Source organism: Aspergillus japonicus (genome assembly GCF_003184785.1).
Source record: "Aspergillus japonicus CBS 114.51 unplaced genomic scaffold BO86scaffold_7, whole genome shotgun sequence".
In the NCBI taxonomy this organism is placed as follows: domain Eukaryota; kingdom Fungi; phylum Ascomycota; class Eurotiomycetes; order Eurotiales; family Aspergillaceae; genus Aspergillus; species Aspergillus japonicus.
Genome location: NW_020291644.1, coordinates 140,151 through 151,448, shown reverse-complemented (window position 1 = coordinate 151,448; position 11,298 = coordinate 140,151). Strand labels below are relative to the sequence as shown.

The 11,298-nt window shown below is 52.7% G+C and overlaps 5 protein-coding genes across 5 annotated transcripts; 3 read left to right on the top strand and 2 right to left on the bottom strand.

The window, feature by feature from the left end:
• Positions 1-37: 37 nt before the first annotated feature.
• BO86DRAFT_355583 (cupin domain-containing protein) lies at positions 38-774 on the top strand (the record flags this gene model as incomplete). The annotated part of the gene is made up of 1 exon (XM_025669630.1): positions 38-774. Exon 1 carries the CDS (start codon positions 184-186, stop codon positions 772-774), a length of 591 nt encoding a protein of 196 aa, XP_025530785.1. The 5' UTR covers positions 38-183.
• A 382-nt stretch (positions 775-1,156) lies between these two features.
• On the bottom strand, positions 1,157-1,751 carry BO86DRAFT_386466 (uncharacterized protein). The gene is made up of 2 exons (XM_025671335.1): positions 1,374-1,751; positions 1,157-1,322 (listed from the first exon to the last, which is right to left on the bottom strand). Exons 1-2 carry the CDS (start codon positions 1,668-1,670, stop codon positions 1,242-1,244), a joined length of 378 nt encoding a protein of 125 aa, XP_025530784.1. The 5' UTR covers positions 1,671-1,751; the 3' UTR covers positions 1,157-1,241.
• Positions 1,752-1,862: 111 nt separating this feature from the next.
• BO86DRAFT_355581 (uncharacterized protein) lies at positions 1,863-3,783 on the top strand. The gene is made up of 5 exons (XM_025669629.1): positions 1,863-2,451; positions 2,512-3,026; positions 3,079-3,171; positions 3,222-3,343; positions 3,392-3,783. The coding sequence occupies exons 1-5, from the start codon at positions 2,050-2,052 to the stop codon at positions 3,721-3,723; spliced, it is 1,464 nt and encodes a 487-aa protein (XP_025530783.1). The 5' UTR covers positions 1,863-2,049; the 3' UTR covers positions 3,724-3,783.
• Positions 3,784-4,638: 855 nt separating this feature from the next.
• BO86DRAFT_386464 (putative C6 and C2H2 transcription factor RegA-like) lies at positions 4,639-7,932 on the top strand. Its single transcript, XM_025671334.1, has 7 exons — positions 4,639-4,866; positions 4,920-4,974; positions 5,107-5,615; positions 5,669-6,432; positions 6,485-6,619; positions 6,668-6,792; positions 6,838-7,932. The coding sequence occupies exons 1-7, from the start codon at positions 4,713-4,715 to the stop codon at positions 7,865-7,867; spliced, it is 2,772 nt and encodes a 923-aa protein (XP_025530782.1). The 5' UTR covers positions 4,639-4,712; the 3' UTR covers positions 7,868-7,932.
• A 1,183-nt stretch (positions 7,933-9,115) lies between these two features.
• On the bottom strand, positions 9,116-10,406 carry BO86DRAFT_416385 (class I SAM-dependent methyltransferase; the record flags this gene model as incomplete). The annotated part of the gene is made up of 6 exons (XM_025674969.1): positions 9,116-9,325; positions 9,376-9,406; positions 9,463-9,903; positions 9,968-10,008; positions 10,089-10,193; positions 10,272-10,406. The coding sequence occupies 6 exons, from the start codon at positions 10,404-10,406 to the stop codon at positions 9,116-9,118; spliced, it is 963 nt and encodes a 320-aa protein (XP_025530781.1).
• Between the last annotated feature and the right edge of the window lie 892 nt (positions 10,407-11,298).

The following is an 11,298-nucleotide window of genomic DNA, read 5'->3' as shown; positions in this document are numbered from 1 at the left end:
GAGAGCAGGAAAGATCAACACAAACAACATATAATTAGAACAGTGGCAACTTCGCTCAGTCCCTTACAATTTAAGTTCCAACTTCCTTATACTTTTCTTGAACAGAACCAACAGCCAACCGTGCAATTCCATCTACTACCACCACCACCTTCAACCTCAAAAGAAACCAGAACACAAGCCAAAATGACCACCCCGAACCCCCCAAGCACCACCCCCAAAAACATCCGCCCCCTCAACCGCTACATCACCACGCACTCCCCAACCACCCACCAAGCGATCTTCTCCACCACCCTGCCCGAAACCATGCCCGTGCAACAGATCAACGACTCCGCGGCGGCCCAGTTCTCCCTCGCGTACACCACCGACACGTTTCCCGTGGACCTGACCGACGAGCGCGACATCCCCGCCTACAGCCACTACCTCACCCACCCGCCGGGCATCACGATCAGCACGGGCACCGTGTGCCGGATCGTGGACATGCCGCCGCACGCGCTGAGCCCCATGCACCGCACCGTCTCGCTGGACTACGGGGTCGTGCTGGAGGGCGAGGTCGAGCTGGTGCTGGACTCCGGGGAAACGCGGCTGCTCAAGCGCGGCGATGTGGCGGTCCAGCGCGGCACCAACCATGCGTGGCGCAATGTCACGCCGGATACTGTCGGGGAGGATGGGGAGAGGGTGGCGTGCTGGGCACGGATGTTGTATGTGCTGGCGCCGGCGAGGGGGGAGGGGTTAGTTGAGGATGTGTCTGGGATTGAAGTTCGGGGGAGTACTTGATTTTGGTTTGGGGGGAGGGAGGGGGGGGGGCGGGATTGGTGGTATAGTATGTATGGTTGATCTTGTATGTTGAACATAGAAGTTGTGGGAATCGAGTCATTGTGCTTTTGTCTAGGGAATGGATTGTCGTTGGTAGTGCAAGCGTGATTGTTGAATGTACTTGGAATCAGGAGCTATTGGAGAAACACTCTGCATGTGCTGTACATGTACTACAGTACAAGGGGGCTGAATGCTTGAATACCAGCATTGACCGAGTGTTAATCACTGGAGGTTTCCGAGGGCTTTTGCACGTTCCAGGTGAGTTCTGGTCTCGAACACCTACATAGCTATTCGCACTAGGCGAGCTCAACTGAACCAGTAGGATTTGAATTAAATGAATTGCATTGGATTGCTCTGTGATAAAAAGAATAGTATAACTCCCAGACTTGACACGCTTGTATTGCATTACCGCATGCCCCGAAACCACTCTACCACTCTCCTCCGATCTCGTAGTGAAAGATCTTGTCGTTGATCTTGCCCCCCGTTGCATGCCAGACTCGTGACACGACCTAAACTCATCAGCTGTGCTCGACATGCTTGGCCGGTAGAATCTGACTTACCGCGTTCAACCAAACACCGTGTAGCATGGTCTGGATGAACACAAATTCGGCTCTATTCGCGCCCGCCTGTCGCTCACTCAGGTTCAACTCGCGGTTGACCGGACGGTAAGCAGGTACTCGGCGATGGTCGGTGGGCCAGTTGGCAGGCTGTGCGGGCTGTGTCGTGCTGGACGTTGATTCTAGTGATGAGGAAGGCGTCGCCTCGCCTGAGTGATGCAATTCATAATCCGATAGCACAGATAGAGTGCCGACCCGTGTGGAGGTAGTGGTTGTTGTGGTGGTCGCGGTGGTCGACATGGTGATGATGATTGCGTGGGGTAAACAATGATGGGGGAAACTGCTTATGGTGAGATAATCTCAGAATAGCTGGAGTCAGGGTGATATGCTGGATTCTGCAGCATCAAACCTCGGCAGGCATCGATCGCCCCAGGGCGCATCCATTGCCTCCTCCACATCCCGAACACCATGCCATCCTCCCCCATCCACCATCCTCCAGCACCTCGACTGCGGCCCATTGATCCGACTGGCCCATTCATGTCCACATAGATGAAGGGAATAGACTAGCTTATCTCCGAAGCTGAGCTCAGTTCGTTCCCCGGATCTTGTCGATGGCTATATTCCTACCCCGTTCTCACAGGACTTCGTGCAAACATTGTCTCTCACATCATCCACGAAAATGGTTGCACCACAGTACTTCCCCCGTATCTTGTCCGCGGAGATAGACGGCCGCACTCAGAACATCCGATACCGTCAGAATCAATTCCACCGATTACAATCCACCCTCGTTCAGCACGTTGACCAGATCAAGGACGCTCTGCTCACCGACTCGGGCCATGCCCCGGAGGAAGTCCGCGCCGAGATCTGTCTTGCATTGAAGGAGATTCGCACGCACTATGCTTCGCTAGACTTAAGCAGAGACCTCGAGGAGGAGTATAGGGTTGCACATGGTAAGGATAACCGGGATGGCAAGCGTGGCGCGGGCATCGTCTACATCGTCCCGTGCACGCACACCATGTTCTTCTCTATCGTCTCGGCGCTGAGTGCGGCACTGGCAGCGGGGAACTGCATTATCCTGGAGGTAAGTTTCCAGCCTTATCCGACAGAAGGGAGAGAGACGACTGACCGATGCTGAGGGCAGTTGACAAAAAACACTATGGCCCTGCCTGCTCTACTGAAAAAGATCCTCCCGCCCGCGCTCGATGCAGATACCTTCGCCGTCAGTGAAGATAGACCCGACGTAAGCTTTCTGAGCCAGGTGGTAGTGCTCAATCAGAACGGCGATGCAGGCCAAATCTCCGGCCAAAGTATCTCTTCTCCAAGCACAGCTCGGACAATCGCCGTAGTCGACCGCACTGCCGACGTGCCGGCGGCGGCGGAGGCGCTGGTCGCGGCGCGGTTGACCTTTGGGGGTCGTTCGCCATACTCGCCCGATGTGGTGCTCGTGCAGGAGTTTGTCATGAAGGAGTTTGTGGAAGCGGTGCTGCAGCGGTCGTCGAAGTACCTGGGCGGCCAGAATGGCGAGGCGCGCCAGGCCGTCGCGAACCCTCGTCGCGCGAGTCCAGGGGCCTCGTTGCTCGACGCGGCGCATAAGGACGCTGGTTCGCGCGTTCTCGTTTCTGGATCCGAGTGGGGTGTTGTCGAGGTGCTGGATCGGTATGTCTCTGAGAGGCGGTGGAAATTCGGGCTGCTTGCTAACATTGTTCAGGAAATCACCCCTGCTACAGAGAAAAGTCGCGGAGAAAGTGCTGATCCTACATCCAATAACCAGTCTGGATGATGCTATTGACTTTAGTACTTCGTAAGTGGCATCGATTCGATCTGAAGCAGGAAGCTAACAGAAGCTGACAGAAGCAGACGCGGAACGCTTGCTGCGACATACGCCTTTGCGGCCCCCGCGTCCGCCAAATACCTGACCCAATTCATCGACTCTTACATTTCCTGGGTCAACCATGTTCCCACTGATATGCTGAGTATGTTTATCTCGAATATTTGTACAGCGTAGTGCTGATGAATTATAGTTGGACCCGCCTATCCCACCAACCTGACCCCCAGCCCCGACACTCGCTACTCGACACTATCACTTCAGGTGCCTCGGCCACAGCTCATTACTCCGACAAGTAACGCCGCACTCACCCAGACAGTCCTGAGCACCAAGAATAGCCACTGGAACCAGGTGTGGACAGAGAACTTAGCGCCGTTGCCTGCGATCGGCCAACGGGCCGGCAAGAAGATCGGGTTCTTCGAACAAGGCATCATCACGGGCGGAGTGATTCTTCTCTTCTCCCTGGCGGCTACGGTGTCGACGATGGGATTCTATGGCTTTTCTGCTATCAAACGACTGCATGCGTAAATCATTATCTTATTAGTTCCAACTCTAGTCTATATATACCATTACCAACCGCTTACTCCCTTCCATCAACCCCCAAACTCAAGAAGTTACTTTCTCCCACAGTGAACTGCATATTTCACATATTTTGCAGTACCATTATGATACTCCCCTTTGTGCCATTCGCGAGTGCTTCTTCGCCACAGCGTCACCAGTATTCCGATGACTCGGTGGTCTGGGTGAGCATCATTGGCGAGCCATGCGAGAAGAAGTGTACCGGGCTGGGCTTCGTGTTTGTGGCTGTGATGCTGTTTAGCAACTACGTTCCGGAACCAGAGGGGCTGGTTTGTGGAGTGTCTCTTACCCATTATCGAGGATCGGATCCCACGACCAAAGCGCTCTGGGAACCTCTGTTTGTTAGTCCAGGAGGTCTAGTGGGGACGTCCCGGTGGAGAGCGTATGTCCTGTAGTCGCCGTCACCGCCAGACAGGCTGTGGTCGGGATGTGCCTCCACATCCCGAAGCGAGGTGTTCAGCGTCACTGGTCAGCCAGCACCGGTCAATGCTTTGGGTTAAAGAGCTGGGATCGTCGTTGCTTACCTCTTCGTCTGTATCTCGTGCATTCGGAATTTCTCAGGTGGAATGTCTCGGCTGATTTCAGTTGGTCTGGTTTAGTTCAGATCTGCTGTACTGTGCGTACAGCACATACAGGTAGAATGAGAGATTGATTTCCGCTAAATCATGTGTCAATTGATTGTGCAAATGACCACCTGTGACCAGCAGAGTATCCATGATGTACACATTACGAGCACGAATAGTAAGGCGGCCGAGTTCTACGGAGTAAGCTAGAGTGGGTCCTTTCCCCCGCAAATGCACTTGACCCGGTCTGTTCCTTCCCCGGATCCTGAGCCACCCACCTAAACACTTTCTCCCCTCCCCTCCCACTGTACGCCCGCCATCTCCTCATCTCCTTCACTCTCCCCTCCACCACATCATCATGTCCAAGTTTCAACAATGTTAGATGAACCTCCTACTGAACTTGCCCCATCTACTTCCGTGCAATCTCCCTCAAGGTCAAGCCAAAAAGCCCGCGATGGCTATTTTCAATGTGGTTTCTGCAAGAAACACTATAACCGTGCCGACCATTTGATCCGCCATGTTCGGTCGCGTAAGTCCGTTTCCATCCGAACTCTCGCATGACGGAGACCAATTGCTCTGCAGATACCCGAGAGAAGCCCTATGTGTGTCACGTCTGCAACAAAGGCTTCGCTAGACCGTAAGTCGCCCTCTGTCCTCTGGCTGCAAGCTCATGGACTCCGTGAGCTCCCAGTGATCGAGAAGCTCGTCGGCCCAAAGTGGACACAACTGTTTTTTTTTATCGAGGAATCAATCTACTGACTCCAACCAGGGATCTCATGAAACGTCACGCCGCAGGCCATGATCAACCCCGCGATGGCAAGAGAAAACGGCCGCCAGTCTTCGCCAAGAGTGGCCGTGTCTCCCAAGCCTGTCGAGCATGCGCAACGTCAAAGCTCAAGTGCGACGAGGAGAAACCTTGTCGACGGTGCCGAGACAAGAAGCTGGAGTGCGACTGGCAGGAGACAAATCCCGGCGAGATGTCTCCCGGTTCATCATCGCAAGGTCTGTCGTTGCTCTGCTATGCACTGGATCTGCAGCAGCCAGGCACCCCGGCTGAACTCCCACCAGCGTACGATGAGCCTGACGAGACGGAAATGTGCATCGAAACCCCTCAAACACAAGGCGTCTTTCCCTCCCCAGCACCCATCATGAATGAGTTACCGCCACCCATCGACCCTACCGCGCAGTACGCCACGCCAGATTTCCCGGTCAGCAACTTCCTGCCTCAGGCACCGGGCTCGGCTCCGCTCGAGGATCCACTGACCACCAGCTACGATGGTACCGTGACCCGCCTCGCTTAAATGGGTGTCAGCTGACGGACTGCCTGCTAGCAATCTCTCCCAGTCTAGACCACGAAAGTGGTATCTTTAGCATCGATGGGACTTTTTTCCCGGAATTTATCCCGGATTCTCTGATCACCTCTCTGTCACGCCCGGATCTGGATCCGTTGTTGAATCACACCCAAGAGCATGCTTATGGGATCTACGACCAAAACATACCGTTCAACTTCGATCTCACCGAAATAGACTTTGGACTCATCGAATACTTCAACTCCCAAGGGATCACACATCATGCGCCCCCCGTTCCTGAGGCACCCAATGACCGGGTGGATGTGGAGAGTGGAATTGCTCTAGGCGCTGAAGCTTATAAGCGTTCCTCGCTGTCCGTGTGGAAGCCTGCGCAGAGCGATAATGCATTTGCACATCAAGGCGACCTTGCTATTCCCAGGACTATCGACAGCCCCGATACAAGTCTTCGAACCGAACGGAGGGTTCTCTCTGAACGACTGTCGGCAGGGAGCCGCGATCTGATCTTTGGAATGGTGCTGCAGGCCAGCCAGAAAGCCAACCCCCTTCGGATCATGAAGTCGTTCCCGAGTACAGAGCTTCTGGACGGACTGATACAGGATTACTTTGCATACCAAAGCCGGCAGGTCGATTCCTACATACACGGTCCAACATTCCGAATCAATGAAGAAAGCTCCGACACCCTTACCGCAATCGCCGCCGCGGAAGCAACAAGGTCCACTATTCCAACTATCCGCAAACTGGGCTACGCACTACTGGAGATTGTGCGGCTGCAGATCTCAGATAAGGTATGCTTCTGGCAAGAAGAATGTACCTCGAGCGAGATGCTGACCTAGCTAGTACGAAACTGATAACCGGACGACCCGTGATCTGCGAGCCTCTCAAACATTCGCCTTGGTCCTAGATATTGGGCTTTGGAGCGGCAACGGTCGAAGGACAGAGATTGCAGAGAGTTTCCAACAGCCTCTACTAACGGTTTGTTCGCTATATGCTGAGGCGCTGTTTGAAGCTAACACTTTCCAGATGCTCAGAAGAGCCTTAAGACTTCGACGGTCTGTTTACACAGTAATTGTCCCTAGTCTCGCAGATACTCCGGAGGAACTCGAACAAAAGTGGCGGGATTGGGCGGAGCTGGAATCATTCAAGCGGTAGGTCCTGTGAATAGCGTTTCAAAGGCTTTGCTGACTGGTTAGACTGGTACACCATCTCTTTCTACATGATGCCCAAGCCGCGCTGATGCTGAATGTCAACCCTCTCGTCTCGTACGCGGAGCTGGAACTTCCTCTTCCTTCCATCCGGTCCCTGTGGGAAGCGAAGTCGTCGACGGAGTGGAGGGATGTTTACCTGGCCTCCGGATTGACTGGCCGGGAGCGACTACCGTCACTGGTCGATGCTATGAGAGACATGTCCCGCTTGCAAACACGTGTTGATTCACAATTGGCTGGGTTTGTCGTCTTGCACGGCTTGGCAGCGATGGTCACGGAGTACCACCGCTTCAGTTTCATCTCCAAGGGAAGTTCTAAGCACTGGAACGGGTTGGTGATTAGCTCCCGGCACCAGGAGCTATCACAGGCCCTGCAGCACTTCCGCATGGTCTGTTACGAATGGTCTGAATTTCCTGGACCGGAAGTGTTCCTGGTCCACGAAGTGATCTCCATGTTCTTGTATATGTCTCTCGAAGAACTCCAGCTCTTTGCGGGCAAGGAAGACAAAAGAGAGGCTCGTCGGGTGTACCACAGCGCCCTCGAATGGATTGAGAGCAGTGACTCGCGGCGCGCCGTGTGGCACGCGGGTCAAGTCATTCGCGCCGCTAAAGCCATGGCACCCGGATCCCTGACTGGGTTCCTGGCCGTTGGGGTGTACTACGCGAGTCTGGCCTTCTGGTCGTACAGTGTAGTTTCCAAAGCCAAGAGTGCGAAGTCGACCGGGCAGGCCGGTGGCAGCCGGTCGCTTGGCCTGAACCCCCGGAATAACCAATTTCCCACCACCTACCTCGACGGGGAAGAGACGACGGAGGTGCAGAAATTCATTTCGCTGGGATGTGGATCGCCGGCCTTACAGGGGCCACAGGGGCCTGCATTTGTGTCCGATCCGAGACAGACAATGGATGTGGCGCAGGGGCTTCTGCGGGCGGATGCCTCAAACGAATCACTCCCTCCACTGGTCCAGGGGCTCTGTCAATTGATGGGTGACTTGGGCAAGGCAGCTAAGTCTACGCAATGAGTGCAAATTGTACCAGGTTGCCTGTGTGTGGATTAATGTAAAATATGGAGAGTATGATACTAGGACAAATCTAAGATAGTAGCATCGAGCCTCACTGATGAGCCTGTACAACTCCCCGCCTGTTGTAATATCACACACACATCAGGGGTATTTGGCTCCGAATACATACTGAATTTGCGAACCTGAAGGCTTCACAAAAAGAGTCTAATAGAGAATGAATGAGCGATGTTGATATAGTCAGGCTTGAACCATCGATTGAATCATACCCGACGAAGTCGAGACTTTCCATAGCTAGGAGAGAGAGAGGGTCGAAGTTCTGATAAGATATAACACTGGTTTTGGAACCTAGTTAGTACTGGTTAGCGACCAGTTCAATCAGTCAGTAATAGATTCTTGAACAAAATCCAATAATGTTGGAAGCAATATCAAATACTTACTGCAAGGTATACGAGTATCTTTATCTCATCTTTACTTACTAGATCACTTATTTGATGACTTTTTCTGAACATGTCTCTATAGGTTTTGAAGAATTCTAAACTCATTTTCTATCCATAGGAGACCTGGGTTCATCCTCGGAGGAAATGTTACAAACTTGGTTACGATTGAATGATTTGCAACCAGATTGCAACCAGTTCGCAACCTCCACCTCCGAGGCCTTTGTTCTCCAGTATGGACTGGAGGGATGGGGCTTTAGTACAGTCGGTACACTGAATACTATGTACGCAGCGATGGCTGTGGTCCTCGTGAGGATGGATAAATGGGACCATGAGGTTCACAATTGTGTTTCTTTTATTTGCGGGGGTTGTAGTGTGGAGAATGAGATGAGACTTCGACAGGTAGTGTGATCTTTGTTCCTGGTTCCAAGGTCGTATTTTGCGAACTATCGCTCTGGTCAACTCGGATATTCGCATCAAAGGTGACACTTCGGGTATATCAAACTAACAGCTATCGGCTACTAGTAACGCAATTGAAAGATAGCTGACTACGCTTTGTAAACATTACGTTAGTGCTGATACCAATGCATCCAAGATCTCCGACACCGTTGCAAACAGGCCAGTTCAATCCATGACATAGATAAGGTACAACCCTACAAAGCCGATCCGTACACATCCACATGTCTGTCATAACAGAAGAAAATCGCTCGAAGGAATAAGACTTGGGTATAACGCTTGCACTGAAAGGGATATAAGTGGACTGAAGGGTCTGGGACGATGCAATGCAGGGGATAAATGAGTAAAAGGAAAATCCCTAGGAAGAGGGATGGGTTATCGAGTTGGGCTTGCGAGCGTACACGACTGACACCGGGAGGTAGGCATGCGTTTCGAAATCGCGGAGGGACTGGCGCATTTGCGCAAGGAAGACCTGCGCGCGCTCGTAGGACCATTCGAGGGTTGTTGTGAGGAGACGGAGCATGAATCCCTCGACTCCAGCGTGGAGGCGCAGTTGGTTCCAGCGACCCTGACTAGAGGTGAGCAAGTTTCGGAGGATGCAAGGCTTGTATTACTCACTAATTCGTGTAACTTGGCATCGGAACTCCACCTGGAATGATTTATCAGCGCGGGGGTTTACTTTCTGGGAAGGGGTGTCAAACATACGCATTCAAGGGCCATTGAAAGCGTCTCTCCACCACATCGACAAATCCAGCCTGCCGCAGTCGCGTCGCACTTTCGGCCCAGATGTTGAACGTCTTGCCTGACATGTTCCCCGAGTTGAGTACGGTCTGTCCCCAGACGCGGTAAAAATGGTCCTCCGGTACGGTATCGTCGTCCGCGATCGGTTCGACTGAGTGCTCGACGACTTCTATGTACCCGCCGGGTTTTAGGCAACGCCAGCATTGCTGGAAAAATTCATCCCAGTCAGGAATGCATCCGAACAGCTCGCGCACGTGAATGAAATCAAAATGGTTGGGATCGTAGGTCCACGGCAGAGTCACATCGTCAATCTCGAAGACGCAATTCGGTGGGACGAACAGCGGCTGGATAGGAGAAAGGTCCACCCCCGTCACTTTGGCGCTGGGGTATTCATCCGCCATGTCTCTGTTTAGAATAAGCTCGTCATCAGTCACTGCCTCCCACAGAGCTTCTGGGTCGCATAACACACATTGCCCAAATGCCGGTTCCCGTTCCCACGTCGAGGATCTCCTGCGTAGGTAATCGAGTCAGATGGTGCTCTTTTGTTATACACACAAGAAAAAAGTGACTCAGGTAACGACAGACAGTACCTGCGGATTGCAAATGGGAGCCATGTGGAGCTTCCCATCGAGGGTCAGAAAGTACATATGATGGGCCAAGTCTTGTTGTTCGTTCGCAATGTCATCGTTCGGGCCCTGCCACTCGCAGCCGCAATTGGTCAGTCAATCCGCAACGGGGCGCGATCGGTTCACTCTGAGGTCGGACCAACCTACCCAGTATGCGCCATCGCGAAAGGAATGGTACCGTCGACCGTATTCGAACCGGTAGTCGGTGATATAGGTGGACAGGGTGACGGTGTCATCTCCGATCAGGGAATCCTCGCCATAAGCCGAGTCATCGTCCTCCATTTCTTCGTCAGTCGCATGGCCTGACAGGTCGGAGGAAGGGTTATGGCGTTGAGTATTCTCGGGCAGAAAAGGGTGTGTTGGTGCACGCCCATCATCTTCCTCACATGGGGGGGTCATGGCGGCGATCGGGAGGGAGGAGCCTAGCAGATCGGATTGCGGAGATCGACTCCGTCCGGGGCAAGGGGCGGTCCACGGATAGTTGAATTTATAGATATTTGAAACCGGTAATCATACGAAGAGTATTCCAATCGGCCAGAGAGGAATGACTACGTTGACAACGCAGAGGAATAGTTCGAGTCCACGAGGGAGGGGATACTTTGCGCAAATGACAAGGGGAGGGAGGAGGAGGAGGTGACAAGTTGAGTCTTGGGGATTCTGCAGTGGGTTAGAAGGGGTCAAGGAAAGGAAAGAGAAGAAAGAGGCGTGAGATTAGAAACGGGTCATCTGGAGCTGCCACCATTGCTTCCCCACATCAGGAGAAGAATGTGTAAAAGGTAGAAGTAAGAATCAAATTAGATTTAGAGGAGGGATTTTGAGTTGGAGGAAGAGGAAGAAGAAGAAGAAGAAGAAGAGGGAGCAAGAGGCCGCAGTTGGTGGGTGCATGACTAGTTGCTATCCGTACTTAGTAAGGATAGGATGGATGGATCCATGATATGGAAGGAGTGATTTGCAGTGATTGCAGTGATTGCAGTAATGAAGGCCAGATGCTTCAGGCTCTGCTGCTAATCACATGATACAAAGGAGGGGCGGTGAGTCCACTTTCTAGTGTGTGATTGGATGATTCGAGCATGATTGAGTTTCCTGGTTGATTTCCAGGGATGAGAGAGTCAATTGGGAAGGTGCTATTGACAGTGTCGCTACCTAGTAATGTAGTTATTGTACAGAGTATGTG